Below are 22,880 nucleotides of genomic sequence, written 5' to 3' on the forward strand. Positions count from 1 at the left end.
TCGAAATAACGCGATCATTTCTTGAAAGTTATGGCTAGGAATTTAGTGAATGATGCGGGACCAGAAGCTAATTTAGTGAGAGTTGCATGCAGCGCGTGATCGCAGAACAAAAAAGAATTACTTAGTATGATTTTATTGTCTGTTTTTCTGATCGAGTTGTAAGATCTTCGTGATTTTGGTGAAATGATCATAAATGTATTGCATTTTGTGGACAGTTGATTTTTGTTTAGATATCAATAACTACAGCATTATCATTAGCGACAATTGGTCTCTGGTTAGGAATATGAATATTGAGTTGAAAACAATTCTTCATTTTAGACAATATCCATATACATGAAGTTAATATCATATAAGAAATACAGAAAGCTTGAGGTCCGGGTAATGATTTTGAAAAAATTATCGAAATTATACATGGGAATGTATATCATTTCTCAGGTATCAGGTCAAATCACACTTCATAAAAAATTGGTTGTTATTCAGAGTTCACGTATGGCGTGGATGTCTTATGAAGACAGTGACAATGTATGGTTGATTGTGTAGGGAGGGGGGACATGCATTTCGTCAAAGTAAACTCATAAAATGTTTGACACGAGGAAGTGAGCTTCAATTAAGATGGCTTATTTAACACAACTTTTATCAGCAGACACTCCTGAAATTCGATCATGTTCTGAATTCAATTATTTTGTACATTTTTTATCCATCTATGGTATTTGGCCCATGCTTTGCTCCCAAATGTATTGTAATTTATTGTATTGTTAAGATGTGAAAAGATGGTATAGATGTACTATCTAACATCGATAGCTAATTAAGAGGGTCATAGTTATCATTTGGTAGTGATTTTGTATCCCAAATGTAATTTACATGTTGAAGAAAATTTGAACTAGGATAATTAGGTAGTCTTAAGTTTAGAACCAGAATTGCACTGAATTGATTTTACTCATCAAAAAAAAGAAGCGCCATTGAGAACTAATTTTTAGCACTGCTTTTGAAATTGTTAAGTTCGAAATGGCAAACTGTTTTACTTCTGTATGAGTTTTTTTTTCTTTAGTAATCTACGCGATATTTAATTAAGTTGCAGATGATGAAATCAACAGTACTCTTAACACATCGTTGTAGCATGACCTAAACTTATACATTTAGATCAGTCCAAACAATCACATTTTGTTGCTGGAAAAAGTTGTTAACGGTGTTTTATAACTGCTGAAAAAGGAAGAAAAGCTCTCGGTATTATTTGTACATAAAAGTACAATGAAGCGGCAATAGCAAACATTAAGGTATAATATAATGTGAGTACATCGAACGATACAACACTGCAGGTGCACTACTTGAACTATGTTAATAGTTTCTTGATAACAATTGTTTCGGGTGGTGTTCATTATGAAAAATTGCTTATGTTACACAAATGCAATAAAAATGTAATCAATAAGATCACAAAATAAGATAATACAGTTTGGGAGTACTTCAAAAGTTAGAATTCAATTTCTTCCAACTGATAATTTTATATAAGTTCCAAGATAAATTTAAAATTCCTAAAATTCTCATTCATTAAAATTAATTTACAAAAACTGCAATTTCAAACAGGAACAGTTATTTTATAAGCGCATAATATAAACTACAGAATAAAGATATGTAGATATCAAAATGTCTTAAAATAATAGAACAACATTTCACGTTAACTTTTTATCATTCAGCAATTGCAACAGCAATCTCCAGAAAATTAGTGTCCGTTTGGTTTTGGGATTTCCATCTGGCTGATAATGTCGTACATTGATGCACGATTCTTCGATATGTCAACACGACTTAGGAGAGTTGAAATTTGTCGTTGAAAATCATCATCTTCTTGTTGGTTCAATGCAATACGCTGCAAAAAATCTTTATCGTCTCTAACTCTAAAACCATTGAGATTCTAAAAGTCTCGGCTCGATATAATCATTTCAAATGAAATGAAACTGAGAATAATTAGAAAATCAAAGAAAGCAGGACAAGAACCAATGGTATGAAGTGAACAAGATCTAGATAATATTAGCAATATCACTCAATAATGAAAATCAACCACGTCACAGAAATCAGATTCTGTCATTAAGTCAAAAAAAGAATGGCAAAATGAAACGAACAATAAATATGTGAGTGCGTACATCAAACCATTATAACGTTCTCAAAACAGAGATAATATAATGGAAATAGGAATGCATGAATTCACTTTAGAAGATTAAGCATTTCACTTAATTCATCTCTTTTTTAGAGCATTAGAAAGTTTTCAAAATGATGAACAGAATACGAATTTGCCGACATTAATAATCAGTAAATAAAATTTCTTTTAGGCAAGGAATCCCATCAATTTCACAAACGCATTTTGAAGTGAAGGGTCTTAAATTTGAATAAGAAAAAAAAAAAAAAAAAAAAAAAAAAAAACATGATTGGAATTTTTATTGTATTGCAAGGAAACAAGTTTGATAAGTTGAATGAATGACATTCCAATAAACAGACTTACAACTAATATACGAAGCACAGAATTAAAAAACTTTCCCTAACGTTTCTGTTTCTAAAAATGACAAATGAGCTCCTAACATCACTGGAAAAAAAACATATAGATTTCAAAAAGTGTTATTTTTTCTGGGACCAACTGAAAACGAATAAATGTAATAAACGGAATATTAAAAAACCGCATAGCGCTGATCTACTAAATGCATAAAGAAAAAGATTTTTAATAATCTCATAAACATTTTTTAGTAAGCTGCAGAGTTTGTTAATAGGCAAGTGAACCGACAACTCTTCATTAACCTAAAGTTTCGGTTCAAAATGAAACCCTTAAACTTTAGGCATGAAGCCTATATCTCTAAAACATTTGAGATTGCCAACAAAAGTTTTAAAATATATCAACAAATTTGAGTGGTAAACAAGTCTAAATTGTTTTAAGATTACCTCGAAAAGTTCGTAGTGTGCCAGGAATCAAAATCACCAAAGACTATGACATTAACGCTATTAATTTCCTTTAAAACCTTAGATGAAAGAAGACTAGAGTCATATTTTCCAAAGTTTGAAAACCTCAGGAACTATTCCTAAAGTTCCACATCACTGTCATTTCCGAATATTAATTAATTGTTTCAAAAAATGTGGAAAGCTCGAAAAAAATTACCAAAAAATATGATAATTATGAAAAGCGAGTACATAATGACAGATATTTCAATTCTATTTCCTTAGAATGAACTAAAAGTTAGGAATTGAGTGGATAATAATTTTCTGATAAAATAAATTAATTTAATAATTTTTATATAGTGCAGTACTCAAATGAGATCGAAAATAAAGTCATTATTGTCTTTTTAACTAAAAATCATTATTTGTCTTTTTAATTTTTTAATTAATTATCTAGTACGGTATGTCACGATTCAATGGATACACATTCATATTTTGGAATTATGCAAGCATTAAAATAAAACATAAACAAAGGTAGTTCTGGCAAATAAAGTTTCTTCATTTCAATTTCATATGAAATTATAATGAACTGAATGAAAATCGTGCGAAATTTTTTTGTGAATGTTGAAAACTATCTGTTCATGCATGACATTCTACTGATCTTGAAATAATTCAAAGGAAACGAAATAATCTAGTTTTCTGTTTTTTCTTTTATCCTTCCAGTTTAGCATTGAAAGACCGGATTTTTAGATATAAATGAAATTTAATTATGTCTATGAAAACGGGTCGTTGGTCCATCCAGCAAATGAATACGTCATGAACTAATTATTTTGAATACTTCAACTCAAATTAATACAACAGAAAGATCTGTACTTGAAAAATTATTCGAAGATTTGATGAGCAATACATATTCCTATAACCTGTTGTTGTATTTCATTGAAATCCATTTTTTAAAAGATGTTGAAGAATGATTTATTGATTTTTTTGGAGAAGAAATCGAACTTTGATCCACTTGCTTACTTTCAAGAAAACTTTGCTATAACTTTTGTAATATCGGAACAAAAATATCAATGTGTGGAAAGAGAGTGATGTAAATGACATCAAAGCTTCAAAACAGAAATTGAATCCAGAATTCCTAACCAACTATTCAAAATTTTCCTAACATAATTTTTTGTGATCTGCTTCCAAACTGGAAACATTATTCACATAATAAATTAACACGCTGAAAGTTGCATTCGAGTAATATTTACTGTTTCTTATTGAATAAAATTTAAATTTAGATAACTTGTACTAGATAATTCGATATTCCAGTACTACTACTTATGCGAAACTTAGCCAACAAAAACAAATCTTTGAAATATAACTTGAAAAGTTATATTTCCCAATAAATACAGATAAAATCTAATCCCACGAGCCATTGACGCAAACAGTCCTGGTACCCTAGTATACCTATCCCAAATTCATGTTTACATTTGTAGGAAAAATTTCCACTTCTCTTTATTACTTTCGTTTTTTTTTTTCAATTACAGAGAAACAATCTTACTTCGTGAAAAGAACGACGTCTTTTCTCGCGTTCTTCTCTCTGATGTTTCAAAGTATCCATCAGTTTTTCATTGTGTGCTTTGATCCTTTCCTCAACTTTATCCATGTAATGGTTCAAATGATCCAATTGCGAATCCAATCTTCGAATCTCTGCAAAGAAAAATCTACAATATACTAAAAATACAGTAAAATAAAAATTCATTTTGCAAGAAGTGAAATATTTCTCTCAACAAGTATTAGAAAAACATAAATTTCCAGATTAAATGAAATGAGAAATGATTCATAAAATGCACATTTATACGCAGTTACTTTTGTTTGGCCTAGAAGAAAAGAAGAAAAAGACTGGTAGTGCTAGTTTTACTCATCTATCCGTTATAAACAAAGACAGTTAAAAATGTAAAAAGAACAACCATAATTTTTTTTGTCTTTCTAAGACATAACTTTAGCTTTCTTTAAAAAAAAATCCCTTGAACAAGCAAGCAAATGGTTTCAATTTTGATTAGGAGAGAAAAGTCAACAAATTCCATTGACAAGTAAATGATCTCAAACGTCTTAAAATTCAGAAAAGTAGTCTTTTTGCTAAAACTTACCTTCATTCCCATCATCTTCAGGTGTGATTTCGTTCAGAACTTCTAGACCATGTTGCAATACCGCAAGTGAACTATTTTTATTGTTTTCATTCCTTTCTGGTACAGTACCATTTGTTGTTACCTGCAATATCTCAATATTTTAGAATCTGACAATTGGAAATTAACTTCTTTAAAGTGATTGGAAACTTACATATTTAAAATGCAATTAAAATTACTACTTACGATAATTAATAAAATGATTAAATCGAAAAGCCTAAAGTCATTTTTAAATTTATTAATCTTCATTAGATATTAGATAAAATTGAAATCTGAAAATATCTGCGAACCAAGACAACTGAAAGTATCCGGAGATAGAAGAATAGCAAAAACAGCTGGAATGGCTATATATAAAATAATGGTTTTAAGATTCCTTTACACTTAATAGATTATTTTGGTAACTCTGAAATGTGACATAGAAAGAAATAGTTTCAAAAGCTATTAGCAGTTAGAATTGCTGTCTAAAATCCATGTTATTCGAGTGCTTAATTAAAAATTAATGAAGGGAGGATATGAGGAAGTGATTCAGTTTTTTTCTTCTCCAAATGGAAAAACAGTTTGGTAATGAAAATAAAGAAATACTAAAATTAGTAGTCCATTTGTTGGAATCATTTTGAAGGTTCTTATGAAAAGAAAGGAGTAAAAAACATCATATATGAGTAAAAAAGGAGTAAAAAAAAAACATTATTAGCAGCATTCAAACTTCTAATTTAAAATGACAATTTATAAATGTGTTAGTAAAATATCTGTGTGCTTGCAAACGGTTCTACATATACTTTATATGGAATATGTGTTGATACCAGTTTACAGTATTTTGCACAAGAAGTACTATCCGGAAGCTAAATTTGATTATCAGAAGGTAAAATCCAGCACGGATTCTCGTTTTTTCCTTATCTAAACAATCAAACTAGCAGCATAACATTAATACTTCACTTTGAAACTATGTTATTTTTCTAGGATATAATTAAATAATGCACACAAATACCTGCTGTTGAATTTTGGAGAGTGGTCTGTTCCTCATTCGGACGACGGTTACAGTCTCTTCGGCTTCCACTGATGGCAGCGATAATTTAATGGTCTGACCACTGCTCGGTTTATTTTTATCGTCCGTTACCTGGCTTTGAACAGGTTCTAGCAATAGTGGTTGTTGCTGCTTCTGTTCAACATTACTGGCTAATGTGGAGGAGGATGAAATGGAGGATAATGTTGATGATGACATTAAACCCTGATGAATATTGTCAACATTAATTATCCTGTTTGTTTCATCGCTGTTCATTTAAAACAAATAGCTGCTGTTATTTCAGCTAATGCTGTTGCTTATTTGGTAATGAATTGTTTCCTGCAAACTAAAATAAAACTAAAAATCCTTCGACATTTTTCCAATGACAATAATAACGCCAGAAAAATAATGACTAATGTTACAACAATAATAACAATAAAATAATAATAATAAACTTGGACGATCCGACGATTATCAACAAATCACAAAAGACACTCAACACATTTCTAACTAATCCAGATGACATGACCAATCAGTAGTACGATCAGTAATGTATTTTCGGTTTCGTCAAAGAATGAATACGGATATGGAGAAACAACTCAAAAATAAAAAAAAAAAATAGCAATAAAAATAGAAAGATAGAAATGAGAACGATTTCTATTCCATACCATTACATTCCTTCAGACTGACCGATCTTGCAGTAACAATTGATGAATTGTGTCCAATAATCAATCAATCCACTGATGTGTAGAAGTTGACCTAATAGTGCGGTGACATTACTTCTGCTAATATTTTCTCTCATAACGGATAAATCCCTCAGTATGTGCTCAACTCTTTCAAATAATAACGATACATTCTGACCGACATCAAATGCAGTTCATTAAAGAAAATTAAAAAAGTGAAAATTGCAGTTGTTTGGAGCGCAAAGAACGACATGGAGTGACTGATAGACACATATCAACCAGACAGAGGCAAGTCTCACAAAAAAAAAATTTCCATACAATTCACGCAAAATCATTTCGTTGTAATGTTTCTTCTTTCAAGCGCACAGAGAAAGGAGCTGGGCTTGACGGCTGGCATAAGAACCAGTAATTATCATGATGATGGATAAGTCGGTAATTTTTGTAGATTTTGGAGAGAGAGACATTTGTAGCAACAAACAAATGCAATACAAGGAGCCAAGACATAAGATTAATGCTGACCCACTGATAATTGTTTTTCTTTTCAAAAAGCATGAAATGGAAATGCAGTAATAAATTATATATACTGTCCAGGGACATCTACAAGTACTGCATAATCATTCAACTTTGTCGCTGATGGTAGTTGCAACAATGAGAAAAACTGTATTTAAATGTTAGCACACCAACATTATTCCCAAAGATAGCTTCTGATCATTTCCGGTATTTCTTCGGGACTTGCAACAAGGACAGAAGAGAGGAGTGCCAGTCACATGTGCAGCAATCAATACTTTAATTTGCGACACTCTCAACTGGATCAATTTGGACTGTTATACGAGAAAAAGAAGCAAACAAGTTTTATAATATTCTGAAGGATATGGAAATTTCAGTCTAACATCCTCCAAATTTTTCTTCATCCATACACAACAATTAGTGACTACAGTAATCTCTTATCATGGTCATTTATTACTAACACTACTCCGTTGCTAGTATTCATACTAATCAAAATAACACTTTGTAAATAAACAAACAAATGAGAGATGAATGATTTATGACTTTGAAAAAATCAAACAGAAAAGCTTTGAATTTGCTAGTAAGTGGAAATGTGAGCAATGACAACAGTCCACACATTTGTCACCAACCACTACTATCTGCATATGTGCGTATGTGTATGCGTGTGTGCGTGTGTGTGTGTGTGTGTGTGTGTGTGTGTGTGTGTGTGTGTGTGTGGGTGTGTGTGTGTGTGTGTGTGTGTGTGTGTGTGTGTGTGTGTGTGTGTGTGTGTGTGTGTGTGTGTGTGTGTGTGTGTGTGTGTGGTGTGTGTGTGTGTGTGTGTGTGTGTGTGTGTGTGTGTGTGTGTGTGTGTGTGTGTGTGTGTGTGTGTGTGTGTGTGTGTGTGTGTGTGTGTGTGTGTGTGTGTGTGTGTGTGTGTGTGTGTGTGTGTGTGTGTGTGTGTGTGTGTGTGTGTGTGTGTGTGTGCGTGTGTGTGTGCGTGTGTGTGTGTGTGTGTGTGTGTGTGTGTGTGTGTGTGTGGGTGTGTGTGTGCGGGTGTGTGTGTGTGTGTGTGTGTGTGTGTGTGTGTGTGTGTGTGTGTGTGTGTGTGTGTGTGTGTGTGTGTGTGTGTGTGTGTGTGTGTTCGGCTGACGACGCACACGTAGGTGACAAATCTATGATGCAACCAATTTCGATGCTTTTGAAGTTGTTTAAATCAATGAAGCTATTTGTCTCATTGAAATTTTAATTAAGAAACTGATTAATTATTAAAAAAAAAATACTCAGATTTAAAGCAGAAAAAAATCGCTATATGATAATTATGGATTCAATAGATGAAGTATATCAGGCATTAATGATAATATCAAACAAATTATATGAGTAGCATGACACAACATCGGGTTGCATACATATAACAGCTATTGTTAAGACTGATAAGACTGAATCAATATTCTGTAATTCAATTCAGATATTATAATATTTCGTCTTCCTTTTGCTTTTCTCTGATTTTGAAAACCTATTGGGATGGAAGTGAAAAAATGATGTATCCATTTTCTATTTTTCACTGGAAAATGTGTCCACCCTAAAAAGACGTGAAGTGTTTCGTTTCAGTCACAGCATTTCGTCATAATCATGACTAATTGCACTAACGTACATCTAAATACGAATAGGCTTTGCTCCTCAAACAAAATAATATTCGCTCAGATCGATCGGCAATTCTCTTATTGGTTATATTTTCAAATATTTTAATTTTCCTTCTTCGAATTAGAAAAAAAAATCCAAAATTCTAATTCAAGAAGAACTACTGAAATTTCAGCAAAACCGGATAAAAGTTTCAGAACTAAAAATACTACTACTACTTACTACCTAACTACTTACTACTTACTACCTACTACTTACTACTTACTGCTTACTGCTTGCTACTTACTGCTTACCACTTACTACTTACTACTCAAATATCTTCTGATCAGATAAGCCGTAAACAACATTTTAATCTGTCAGCTCTTGTTTCTCATTAGTTCCAAGAAAAAACAATGATATTCAGAACAATCCCTAAATTATGTGTCATCTATCAGTTGATAATTTTTACGATCTACATATGAAAGGAGCAGAAATGAACTAATCAAGTCATTTGCAATCGTTCATTGCAAAAATGCAGATGGATGAAAAATTCAAGTTTTGCTAAAACTGAATGAAAACGAAGGGGAAAAAAAAATCAAATTAAACTAATATTTTTCGTTGCAAATTACAAAAACAAGTCCGAACTTGGTAACTTACAAATGAATAAAAAAATAATAAATTATCCAGAAATGATGTCAATATTCAGGGTTGAATGACATTTCCATCAAAATGAAATCAACGCATTCATATCCTACCACCCCGATGATACCCGTACCATTAGATAACTATAATACTACACAGAAGGGAATTTTTTGATAATCAAAGCATCGAAATAGAAAGGAGTTTTTGGTAAAACGATGATGTTTGCTACACTGCAAACAGTCGCTACCACTGCTGTTGCTGCCGTCGTTGGCGGTCGATCGAAAAATATACAAAAAATGAACAAAGGAAAGGAAAGTTATATCACTTAATCTGCTTTGTATTGATTAACGTTTTTTATCTTTCAAGCAGTACTTCTAAGTACTCTTATTAAACAGAATTTGTACAAAATTAGGAAGAAGAAATGAAGCTGTAGAGATTATGGAAATAAAGTTATTGAAATGATTGACACATATCGGATACACTTCGATTTTTAATTTAAATTTGCGATCAATTTTTAATGAAGTTTCCTAATAGTCTACGGACAATACACACAGTGGGAGAGAAAAGCGCTAACTCAACTGTAAGTTTGATATTTGCCTCTTACCTGAAAAGTAAGTAGGTTTAATCTCAAAATGTTTGTCTGTTTGTCTATCGGAGATGTTTACATTGGGAATGCTCATTTCACATATTTTGAAGTAATTTTCAAGCTTTGAATGGAGCAAAAAATAATTTGTTCAGCAAAAAAAACATCAACTTTTCAAATTTTCAAGTGCAGGCGCCAAATCACTCTATAAGAAGAAACATTTCATAAAATTTCTACGAACTTTATACTGAAAGTAAGAAATTTAGGAAATTCTTAAAATGATTTAAACAAACATTTATGGTCAAAAAGTTAATATCAAAAAAGAAAGATTTTCTGCATATCAAAACGTTGAAATGCAATTTATGACAAACACATCTTTGAATGATGTCAAGGTCTAAATTATTTTCGTACCTTTTTACACCAAGCGTACATCCTTCGAATATACGTAGACTTGTGGTTTAGACTGAAACAAAACTGTCTATGGCTTATTTTTTATCAAATGTATACAAATATAATGTATTTTAATCTATGGTTTATTGTGTTACTCAGAAATTATCTGGGATAAGGTATTTCTCGTTACTCTAAATCTTCTTACCACTTCTTCTTTCAAAAATGAACTTCGCTTTCTCTGTTTTGATTAGCAAGGAAGAGAAATAATGATAGCAACGTAGTGGAAAATGAAGTCTGATGGAGCATGAGGACATCATCCTACATTGTATTGAAAATGTTAAGGTTAAAAAAGAGATTTTCTTCTTTTTGACAGTTGAGAAGTTGACACCTAGGCAGTAGATCGCATTGACTATCGATATTGGCATTAAAATATGAAGTAAAACTTTAATCTGTTTAAATTTATGTTTCCTTCTTTTTTTTTTCTTGTGGTGTGTATTGCTTTCGTATTCTTAATAAACACTTAGACCAAATCCACACTTAATTTATATTCTTTTTTCCAAACTTACTGATGATTCAACTTCCTAAAATATTTCTTAAAGATATTCGAAATTGCAATTTAAATGCAGTCTTTAATTTTTTGTCGAAATGCGTAAGTCATTCAACTTTAATTTGCAAGAACCGGGGATTTCAAGAAAGATTTACTTCCATAACTCAACGAATTCTTACTCAATAATCCCGTTTTTAAAAAAATTGAATATCGCACATGCTGGTCATCCTATGAATTATTTTTCTCAGAAATATCGAAGAGCAAATAATTGACTTTATTAGACTACAGACCTTACAGTCTTTGTAATTACAGGTATTTGCTCGCCTACTGTTGTTTCCTTTATATAAATTATATCCTATTCGTATGTTTGGCGCATTATTCCTCTAAATGAGACGAAATTTGCATTTCGATATAAATTCGATTTGCATGAAAACTGATTGCAGATAATTACAGTGTGAAATGTTCGTCCTGAAGTTTCTTCTACTTTGGATTCTTGTTTAAATTTACCAAATCTTCTATTCAGAAGAAGCACAAATTTAGTATCCGACCCCATCATACAGAAAAAAGATCTTCTGATTGCATTAAGGCAATGCATTGGAATGTGAATGACTTGAACGGACGATTTGACTTAGCAATATTTCAAAATGCCACTCCTCAACAAAAGTGCCATCTAAAATAATGGACAATCAGATGTCTACTCAACCAGAAATCTTAATTTTTGGACAGGTAGTAGCTTCGAAATAACCAAGTGTATTACTTCGATTTAAGAATAAAAAATTTTTTGTTTTTAGTACTCTCGGAGAGTACTCAGTAAATTCGTCTTTCTCATTACAAAAAAAAAAAAAAAATCCTCCATCAAGAAGGGAAGCAGTTATCGAATCGAGAAAAACCTTCAATTTAATTTAACTTTGTCCATAAAAAATTACACTTTTCACCGTTCTACATTTCGTCCCATCGTCTCCTAAAAGTCAATAAGTTTTCTCACAAAAGCAGAGCTTTAAAAAAATTTCCTACAAGGCTTTTCTGCTTTTTGAATGAATAAAAGCAAATGAAAAGATGGAAAATTTGTTCGTCCTATTATATTTCGAAATATATATGAATTGAAGTGAAATTAAACAATAATAGTAGTAGCAAATTTTTAATTTTGCGAATTTAAAGGAAAATTTTCAAAAATCCTATAGCATAACAGCAAAAAAACCAAAATTTCTTTTCCAGAAGTGATTTTTTCTCCCTACTCAATTTTTAAATGACGAATAAATTGAACCGAGGAAAAAAATAAAAGAAATAAATCTTTCAGAAAAAAGACGAAATCAGTTGATATTACAAAGTAAAACTCAGAGTAGTACAAAATTGTTTTCTACGAAATATCTTTGCTAAACAATTGAAACAGACCTGGAATTATGAAAATTGCAAAGTTAATTTTATCCTAAAACTAATTCCTCAAAGTGAATCATTTGAAGTATACGTTGTCATTGATTGTTATCTATATATTAAAACAGAGTGGAAAATTGTAGTTAATCTCAAGGTACTTAGATTTTTAATATACTCATCACAGTATATAAATTTATGTTAACTGTTAGTCGACGAATAATTCCTCAAAAAGAAGCAATAAATGAACAAATATCCAAAGGTATACTGAAAATTGTGATAAAATTAATGTTTAAATTGAAATTGTGAATGATGAAGATATTGAGGAACAATGGAGTTTTGCTCAGCACTATCAGTGAGCGAAAGTTAGTATTTCATAAAGAACTGTACCAATGACTTTTCATATTTTCTAAAACATGGAAGCTTATCAGTTTTAAGGATTGTGGCACTTACTAATTGATAACTAAATAGTCAAAAAGATCAAAGAAAATGGTTATCAAACAAATACATTCAACTGGAAGAGATGAATGGTAAAACACCAGTGAATTGCCAAGTGACTAGAAAGTAACTTAGCAATTTATGAGAGATAAATGATTGAGATATCAGTGAGCTGTTAAATTACCAGTGAACAAATGCGGCAATATGGAAATAGAAACTAAAAGATGAGATGTTAAAGATACAGCGGTTACAATAAATGGAGTTTGCACAGATGGATGAGTGAGTAGGAGAAACAAAACTATCACTTGCTATTTTTTAGATTTAAATAGCATATATTCAGATGAACATAAAGGAAATAAGAAGGAGAATGAAATTAATTAAAATGTGAACTTTTATAGTGATTTAAAATTTTGGTTCCACATTAGTCTGATGTTTGCTATATTTTGAAACAATATCTATCACGTATGATTCACCCTAATCGATCATTAAATTAAACTTAAAAGTTGGTTAAAGAAAAAGAAATTAGTGTTTGGATAACACTGAGAGATACATTAATGTTATTGAAAAGGGCAATCAATTTGTCAAACATTTAACGAACGATCAATGAGAGGTTAACTACATGTGTCTTTTTAACATAATGAAACATAAGGAATATGATAGCATTAATGGTTTTCACAGCCTTACTCTGACTCATACCTGTTACTTCCTTCGACTCCTTTATAAAAAAGATGCATGCGCAATCTTTTTGTAACTTCAATTCAATAAATTCATGTTTGAATTTATTGAAATAAAATCAAAAAGTATTCTCAATCCTTGTCAAATAAAATGAAATTCAATGTGACCACATAATAATTAATCAAAACGGAAGATAAGGAAGACATCTGATTAGTTAGTAATTAGACTATAGATAAGGGTTGAGTTTCTCGGCAAGCGTTTTTATCATTAGAGGTACATCTGAACGATGATTCACACTCTCATTATTTCCCGTTCCCAAAATTTGAAAAAAATCTGCGAAATTTATTGCAGAAATGGATTTCTTTCCTTCTTTTTAACTTTTCATCTTCTCTTTGTATTTTATTTTTTTTTAACTTGTACTTTTCTTTTTTTTTTTTTTTTTTGGGGAAAGCTATAAGACATCTGTTAGTTGAATAAAACAGTTTGTTGCCCGATAGGAAGCTTCACGAGAGATAGGGAGAGAGAGAGAGAGAAAGGAAGATGAAAAAGAGAGGAGGAGATGGTGTAAAGGAAGGAATAGGGCGAAGAAATGAATGGGGTTTTTAACCTCCCATTTCGATGAGACATTATTAAATATCTTAATGAGATATACAAGTACATTAAATCGATGAATCAAAACTATTCATCATAATTGCTTTTATAAAAATAAGCATTTGCTGTAGCCACAATATTGTTGATATCAATAGAAATTTTATGTTTGATTTTACTCATTTAATGATGAGCTTTTTCCTGCAGAATCGGAACTTCGGGGAGTTTAAGAGAAACGCTAATTTTTACTTGATAATGAAACACTGTTCAAATAAATTCCTCGGCTACTAATGAAGAAGAATTGTAGCTCATAAAATGAAACGTTTTTTATAGAAGCAGTCTACAAGTCAACTAGTGCTTTCTTTCCAAGCAGTTTTTTTTAATATGTGAAAAATGTTTGACACGAAAAAAACTGATAAAAATTCTCAAATTTTTATGAAAAGCTTAAGACAGTAAAAATTTAGAATGCATTGTAAAGTTTTTAGCTCTATTTTCTGATGCATTTCAAAAAATTAAAATGATTGCTTAGAATACTGCCATTTATGTAAAATAGTTTCTAGTGAATAAAAGTAAAAATTTAAGACAACACAAACTATTTGAGGAAAAAGAACAAACTTTTGGCCAATTTAGTTGCTTTTCTCATTTACTAGTTCAATCCTTTTTTCTCAATCAATAAAATCATAAATGATTATTTGAGCATTACGTCATTATTCCTTTCCCCTATCCTCCATCTTTCATTCCTCCTTTTTCTCCTGTATCTAAGGCTTTCCAAGCTATTCCTTTTCGTATTTTTAAGTTATTCATATACGAATTCAAGCTAAAAAATCGACAGTTATCTTCAAAGATAAACACGACATCTCTTTGAGATAAATTTCGTGAGGCGTTAAGAAAACATAAAACCTTTTCATTCCACTGCAAATGCAGCGCAAAATAGTAAAAAAAAAATGCGAAAAATATCACTTTGTCATTTTGCTTGCAGTCAACCTTATCAAAACAGCACATATTATCAGTGCCAGTTAATGATAAGGTTACTTTGGAACACTATTTTAAGAATATCATACTCAAAGCATGAACAACTATTATTTTGAAGAAAAAGTCATTAAAAGAAGCTTATAAATCATTTGTGTAAAAAATTTTAAATTTCAGAATTTCAAATGGTTTAAATTTGGAACAAATAGCATATCTAAACAAATGATCTTGTCCCATGCTTACCATTTTTCTAATTAAGAGATATAAAGAAATATCCGGCAACTGGTCTTTGAAACTTTCTTAAATTTTCAAATTAACATTTTTACTAACCCTATCATTCTTATCCACCATTTTCAAGCGAATGTAAGAATAGTTCAATAAATAATAAAGAAAAACGATGTAATTAGGGTGGATTAAACTGTTGAAAAAATTCTCATTTACAATGTCTATCAATATTATTCATTCATCTACGCAGAAAAATTGCTTCACAGCGGTCCAATCATTATTTTGCATATGTCACACAAAAGTTGACGAAATGTACGGAATGATTGGTTAGTGAATAAGTAAGACACATTAAATGAGAAATTTTTCAATACTCAAATTAAATGGACTCCAATGTTTAAATTACTAATTTTTAATGTTAATGTGCAAGTTGATCCACGACATTTTTCTACCTTGTTCATTTGGATCCTTTCTTCCTCTCTCCTTTCCCTTTCTCCCTTATTCGTTTTATTCTAGGGAAATTTCTTGCTAACAGCCCCTTTTTCTCATTTTTATATTTATTTCTGCTAATGAAATAGCTCAAAATTTGGACATGACGACTTCTATATGTGTTCCAAAATACTTGAGGAAGCCTAAACTTCCTTGAGAATTTATTGTTGTAAAAAATCTTTTGAAGAGGCACAAATCAAAAAATTACGCCGCCGTAGTTTTACTTCATAGTTCCACCAAACTTTTAAGAAAGCTAAGTTGCAGATTTTTCAAACCCAGAATGGAAACTTCGCACTCCACTGAAAAAACTGGAAGGAAATCCGGATCATTCTCCCTCAAGGAACAAATATTGATTTGAAATCCATTTTGGCACACAATTATTTCGGAAGAATTGAAAATAATAACTGTATAGCAGTGTAAATTACTATGGTAGAAAAATGACCATTCGGAAACACACTTAAAACAGTAAAGTCAAAACAGTAGTGTTAGTAAATATAAATCGACCATTACTTCAATAATAATCTGTCCAAAGAATGCAAACATTAAAATATGAATAACGACAAAACCATCATTACTTACCGATTTGGAAGCATATGTATTCTTTGGATATAAATCAACTGTGTAATTAGCCTTGTTTGAACAAGTGCATTGCTTCTAGCTCATATTAGTTCAATGATATCAGTTTTACCACACACAGATTGTTAAACTGAGGAATGAAATCTCCAAAATGTGTATATTTTTCTAACTGATCAACAATTAAATATACAATAGGAAATTAATTGATAATGAAGAATACAAAAAGTGAGAAAAGAATTGTACTGAAGGTATTATTGTATTCAAAAAATGTATCTTATAGAGGGCACACAAAATGAAATGAGATCTCGATATTCAATACTCGGTGTTACAAAAGAAATTTTGTTAAGGCATTTTCAGCTCTACCTTCACTTTTTCATCACTTTTCAAAGCTTGCAACTCATGTACAATAGCATATGTTGGCTTTTGCCTTACACGTTGCTGACGATGAATGCAAATGCTTAGTAGACCAATCGTGACCAAAATCTGAAATAAGCAGGCATTTGTAAGCTTTTATATCTCTTTTTAAACCATTATGATTCTCCACATTTATTATTTCTTTTAAACCATTGTAATCCTTTGAATCTTACAGAATGTAATTTGGCATCTACTTACTATCTCCTATTCTCAATTTCCTCAAACTTAATCAACTTTTGTGTAGCTTTTAGTCACCAGAACATGACAGTAAATGAGCTAACCCATACATCATGATGGAAAATTAATAGCAAAGTTGAACTAATTAAATTAGTGAAAGAGAAAGGAGAGACAGTACATATAAAACAATGTACATAGAAACATGCATGTTTGCATGTTGAAGAACTGATGTGAAAATGGAAAACTGACCAGTGCTGCTAAGATAATGTAGAATGGCATTTTATATGGGTACTGACACATAGTACAAGGTTGTAAAAGCACTCGATATTGTGGAGTAATGTGTAACTGCTCGATAGTTGGGATCACTTCATGCCAAAAATTAGTTACATTACTATAGAATTCCACTGGAGCATTAGTGTTTCGATGACTGATCGGTGTAGCTACGCGGTAAATCATTCTGAAGCGTTCAAAACCATCTCTACTAAGATCCCTAAAAATCATCGATAGAAGTATTGAGAATTTGTTTGGATCATTTCTGCAAAAGCTCTTTCTTCATTCGCCTATCAGAATTGGAAAAGATTTTTTTTTTTTTTTTTTCATGGACATTAAAGTCTGATGTTCTGCTTCCCACAACTCATACAGTGTTTTCATCCTTATTTTCCTCCAAATTTAAAAGCTATAACTTCTGACCTTTCACGAATAAAGTTAGTCATTTGGCTGATAAGTTGCTGGGTGATTTTTCGATCATCATCATTCCATTCGATTGTTTTAAGTGAAGAGTCGGAGAGCTTAGGATTGTTAAATATAAATGAACAATCGTTACCGTGCGAAGCTCCTGAAATGCTCATCTCATCAATCATCAAAATATTTTGCAGAATGTGAAAAATTTGAAAAGCTACTTGATTAGCACTTGAAAACATATAATGATACGTACAATATTTTAAAACACGACACAGTAAGCATTTCTAACGTGGAATTTACCTTGTTGAATTCCATTTTTTCTTACAGATGCCAACAATTGAGCATTTTCATACTGAAATATGTATGCATACACAGTACGATTTTTTCTCGCATAAAGCAATGCTTCACGTGCTGCAGGAGCAATGAAATATTGATCTGAAAAGATTTGAAATAACCATAAAATTTTGCAAATTTTCACTAAAAAATGAATTTCGTTTTTTCGAAATTTACCAGAAATAAGCATCTAAGAATATTTCTAAAAGCATTACTACCAAAAAAAAGAAAAAAAATCAAAGCATACAATTTCAATTTCGTGAATTTATGAAAAAAGTGCAGATTTCATGAACGACAATTTAATAGCTTACCAGATAAAATATTAAGAATTATATTACGCCGTTCAGCTTCATTCATATTTTGTGGATAATCGGTTAGGTACTGATATTCAACAGCTTTTCGGACCTCAATTTTAAATCTGTAGAGTTATCTTGTAAAGTTGTTGTATATTCTTGTCTGCAAGACGAACTCAACATTCGTCCCAAATCAGTGAGACGGCTGAACAGCTATAAAGGTGGGAGAGCACATTCATTTCACAAACTCAGTCTTTCTAAAATTATTCAGAATTAAACCAAATCATTAGCGTGATAACAAGAATATATAACATAACTCAGACCTCACTTTTCACATAACCATATTTCAAAGTTAGAATATATGAACATGAGTATTATTAGTACCTGTTTATAATTAGCGTGCAGATAAGAAGGTATAACATGACTCAGACCCCACTCACCACTTTCCATATAACCATTACTGCTTGCTAAAACAAAAAAATTTCGATTGGAAGAATCGAAATTTTTAAATTCAAATTAAGGACCCAACTTCCGTTTGAAGAAATATAAAAGAGTTTAAGAGGAAAAGGAAATAGTAGTAAATATACATATATATGCGCTATTCATTTGAGCAACTTCTCCATTTGTGACACCGATCAGCAAAGGCATTCGTGGATTCTGAAGCAAAATGGACATAGGATCGCCGGGAAGAACACTGGCCTCGATGCGGTATGGATCAGTGGTTGGCGTGAAATAGGTAGGGTCCATAAAGGGGTTCCCATTACCCTAAACAAATTACTTTAATGAATATTGATCAGTAGAGAGTTGAGGTATCCGTGGATTGTGACAATTTGGAAGTACTCACAACAATGGCAGTAGCCAATTTGGCGATGTGCTTCCATGCTTTTTGCAATTGTGCTACTGGGATTTTTTTCAGGCATTCTACCGTGCGTGGCATTCCCAAACTTTGGTTGTAGTCACAGCCACAGTAATCGATTAAACGTGCTGAATAGTTTTCAGTGGACACAGATCTTACTGCCCACGGAGCAATAGAGCTTCCGCTCCGTAATATAACACCACTGAACAGTCCTAGAAACGTAATGAAGTTAGATGCAGTAAGAACGAATCTCGAACCACCCAACTAAGAAGGCTTACTATGTATGCTGTAGAAAAAAGATACTAAAAACTAGTTGTGCAATACAAAGATAAGCTAGAAACCAAGCTTATGTCATACGAATTTCTTTCGATAGTATATATTTTTATATGTTTGGAACATTTAAATATACTAAATGTGAATCCCATTATATATATATATAATGGGACTCACATATATTTCCACCCCAAAAACAAACCCACCCCTAGTCTTCGGTGAAACAGCTAAAATACTTGCGCAAGCGGCACCGGCACCTATGCCACCAACAACAATGTTATTCAGATTGCCATCGAAATTCCGAGCATTTGCCCGAATCCAACGAATTGCTTCAATTTGATCATCCAACCCGTAATTGCCATGCAAATCTCGATGACTAGCTGTTAAAAATCCTGAAATAATAAAATATGTTGTTTTTATCCTTCACTCATCCATTTTGCTTATCATTCTTTTCATCATTGGTATTCTTGATGAATAAGTGTTATGGGTTGTCAAGACTGGGTAGAAATAATCTGACAAGAGTTCATAATTTTGATCTCTACTTCTAAATTAGAAGCACCGGCTCGGAATTTTAGTTGTATTTGTTTATAAGGAGAATTGTCCCAGTTTAGTAGTGCAAATAAGTGAGTAATTTTCAATTATCTCAATGCCTTTTTCATCTTGTGTTCTGCAAGAATGAAATTATCTCTAAATGATGAAAACTACAAACAGAACCACTTAAAAAATCATAATTTCATGGAAGCATTCTCTTTCCTTTTTTTCCGCTTTCTCATTATTCAAATAGTGCAAACTTGTTAAACCTTTTAGACTTAAAGTAACCTTTTAGAGGAATAATAAATTTATAAGTTAAAAATTATGAGAAAGAAGTATGAATTCATAGAGAGGAAGTGAAAATAACCATTTACCAAGCGGGCCTAGTCGATAATTTATGGCCACAAAAATAATGCTTTCTGAAGCAAAATGTTGCACGATTGACTCGGTCGGAAAAATAGTTGTATCGCCTGTCTAAAAAATTGGAAATTGTCAGCAAGACAGTTTCCATCTAAAAAATAACTAATTTAGTAAGAATTGTTATTACCTGGAAAGAACCTCCATGTATCCAAATTAATATTGGGTACAGTTTGTTTGCTTCCTGAAAAGCAAAAAATTATGCACATTTTGGTTGCGCCTGACGTTGACGTTTACGAAATACACTTGTCAGAGAATATTTTTTCAAGTGGAATTTTGCTTGACTTGTCAGATAATCGAAGAAATCAAAAAAGAAAAAAAAAATGGATAGAGAAAAGAAGAAAATTCTCCACTACGTAAATTGATTTGACTATCAATTGAAGTTTTTTTATATCTCAGATTAATAACGAGCAAAGTAAGTATTAAATTATTTTTCCAAGTTCTGAATAATAGAATAATTTTGATGATACAATTAAAAAGCAAAGTTTAAAACATCTAGTTTGTTGCATCCTACTACAAAAGAGATTTCTATAATTTTCTCTCATAAATTGCCACTTTTAGAGACCAAAAAAAAAAGAATTTCATTTTATCTGGTCAATTTGTTGGTATACACTAATTAATAAAGTAGACAATTTGTTTGAGTTAGCAAATACCATTTTTTTATGAGGTATAACAATGGTAGCATATAGGCAGTCCTCGGTACCATCGTATTCGTTGGAATATTGTCCAAATTGCACACAACGTACTACTTCACGCTTACCACAGTTCCTTGTCTTATTCCAGCCGATCAGAGTTTTTGTGGCCTACAGTTTAATTTTGACATTTCAATTTACATTGAGCATTAAGCAGACAGACTTCAAAAAATAATAAAAAATAATATATATATATATATATAACATAATTACGAAAGAGATTAGTAAGAAATAAACAAAAATTCATATGAAACTTTGTTAAATCAATAAAAAAGAGCAACCAAAGAAAGTTTTAGACAAAATTTCTTCACGGAAGTGTATTTGAACATAACCATTTTTTTCTACATCACATTCAGTATCTCTTCTTTCATGTTTTGAATTTTATGTTTCTTTCATTTAGGTACTATAATTGAAATAAAATCTTAAATTTTAGGCAAAAAATTTCTACTCTGAAGGAGTTTGAATTTCGAATGCCTTAAACAATTGAATTTCAAATCTGTTGAATGTTTTAGTCTGAGAGCGTTAATATTCGTGTTCTTTACGAAAAGATTTCATTTATACAAATATATGAGTTTTTCTAAAATCAGGATCAAATTTGTAAATTGTATACAACCATTGCATTTGTGCTTTGCAAGTACATATTTGCATCATAACCTACCACGTTCAGATATTATCATGTCAAATTTACTTCAAATCGCAAAGATCCGATAGGTGGCTGAGCATATGGAACATTTTCGTAAACTTCGGCAAGTATTCCATTAAATTCCATATAGTATCCTGAGATTCCTCCATGAGTTGTTTGCCGTGATGGTAGAACATCGGTTGCTATTGCTGAAAGTAAATTTCTACTCTGAAGGAGTTTGAATTTCGAATGCCTTAAACATCAATTTTAATAAAGTAATTTTTCTTTGCCTTTCATAGCACTATTATTCAGGAATAATAGGATTTTTTTTTTTATGCAGTGATTTCAATCCACTAATAATTCATTTCCAAAATTTTAAACAATTGGAAAAATTATGAGAACATTTCCCTCCCTAAATCCAACTGACCAAATACCATCAAGTGACAAAGCTTAAAATGACAAACTTACATGCTTCAGCATTAAATGATTTATTGTTCATAATTATATTGGCAGTTGCAAAAGTTGCGTGCAGTAAATGTAGTAACAAAACATGTTCAATGCGCATTTCAATTCAAATACCTATAACTCAAAACTTTGAAGCTAAGTATGAATGATTGTAAACATATTTTGAGAATATTTTTTCGTCATTTTAAATCAAAGTAATGATAAAGTGGACTTAAATAGATGATTTAATGAAGATTTCATACTGACTAAAAAAGATAAGACTGGAAATCGAAATCAAAAAGATTTCCAAAATGCATGTCCTTTCTAAATCTTTTTTAATTATCAATTTAACTCCTTTTTCAAAATCTCCTCAGTAAATAGATCGTGGGATTTTCATAAGTTTGAGAAAAGATTTTGAAAGGTAATCATAAAAACCATAGCAGTACGAAAGCATATTAACACTTATTGGACCAGCTTTTTGCTATATTTTTTACTCATTTTAACTGTGTATGACGACTTACTCTCAAACTGTCGTAATAAAGAAAGAAAAATCTAACTGATATCACAATCTTTAGAAATTTTTTTAAAGCTTATTCAAAATTAGAGATATCAAGAACAAAATTAGAATTTTAGCTTTGCTGCAAACAAACATATTTATTTTTCTCATCTTTGCATGAACTAATTGTAATTCCACTCATTGATAACTTTTTCTTCAACTTACGAATTATTGGGAAGAAGTCGGCAATAGTGAACTAAAAAAGAAAATCGCAAACTGCTAAGAGTGGTGAAA

At 31.2% G+C, this 22,880-nt stretch overlaps 2 protein-coding genes across 3 annotated transcripts; both read right to left on the minus strand.

The window, feature by feature from the left end:
* Positions 1-1,717: 1,717 nt before the first annotated feature.
* Positions 1,718-6,357, minus strand: Bm2216 (Uncharacterized protein; the record flags this gene model as incomplete). 2 transcript variants are annotated; one of them, XM_043075128.1, is made up of 4 exons in its annotated part: positions 1,718-1,861; positions 4,457-4,605; positions 5,046-5,166; positions 6,067-6,357. In XM_043075128.1, 4 exons carry the CDS (start codon positions 6,355-6,357, stop codon positions 1,718-1,720), a joined length of 705 nt encoding a protein of 234 aa, XP_042931062.1. The 2 variants fall into 2 exon arrangements, with proteins under 2 accessions (XP_042931062.1, XP_042931063.1); XM_043075129.1 differs by having other exon boundaries at positions 6,067-6,300.
* Positions 6,358-16,699: 10,342 nt separating this feature from the next.
* On the minus strand, positions 16,700-22,211 carry Bm9510 (Uncharacterized protein; the record flags this gene model as incomplete). The annotated part of the gene is made up of 14 exons (XM_001897864.1): positions 16,700-16,840; positions 17,198-17,438; positions 17,639-17,783; positions 17,930-18,064; positions 18,274-18,367; positions 18,640-18,722; positions 18,843-19,020; positions 19,100-19,323; positions 19,591-19,776; positions 20,290-20,389; positions 20,463-20,516; positions 20,986-21,135; positions 21,713-21,855; positions 22,115-22,211. The coding sequence occupies 14 exons, from the start codon at positions 22,209-22,211 to the stop codon at positions 16,700-16,702; spliced, it is 1,971 nt and encodes a 656-aa protein (XP_001897899.1).
* Positions 22,212-22,880: the final 669 nt, after the last annotated feature.

This window comes from Brugia malayi, assembly GCF_000002995.4.
Source record: "Brugia malayi strain FR3 genome assembly, contig: Bm_v4_ChrX_scaffold_001, whole genome shotgun sequence".
In the NCBI taxonomy this organism is placed as follows: domain Eukaryota; kingdom Metazoa; phylum Nematoda; class Chromadorea; order Rhabditida; family Onchocercidae; genus Brugia; species Brugia malayi.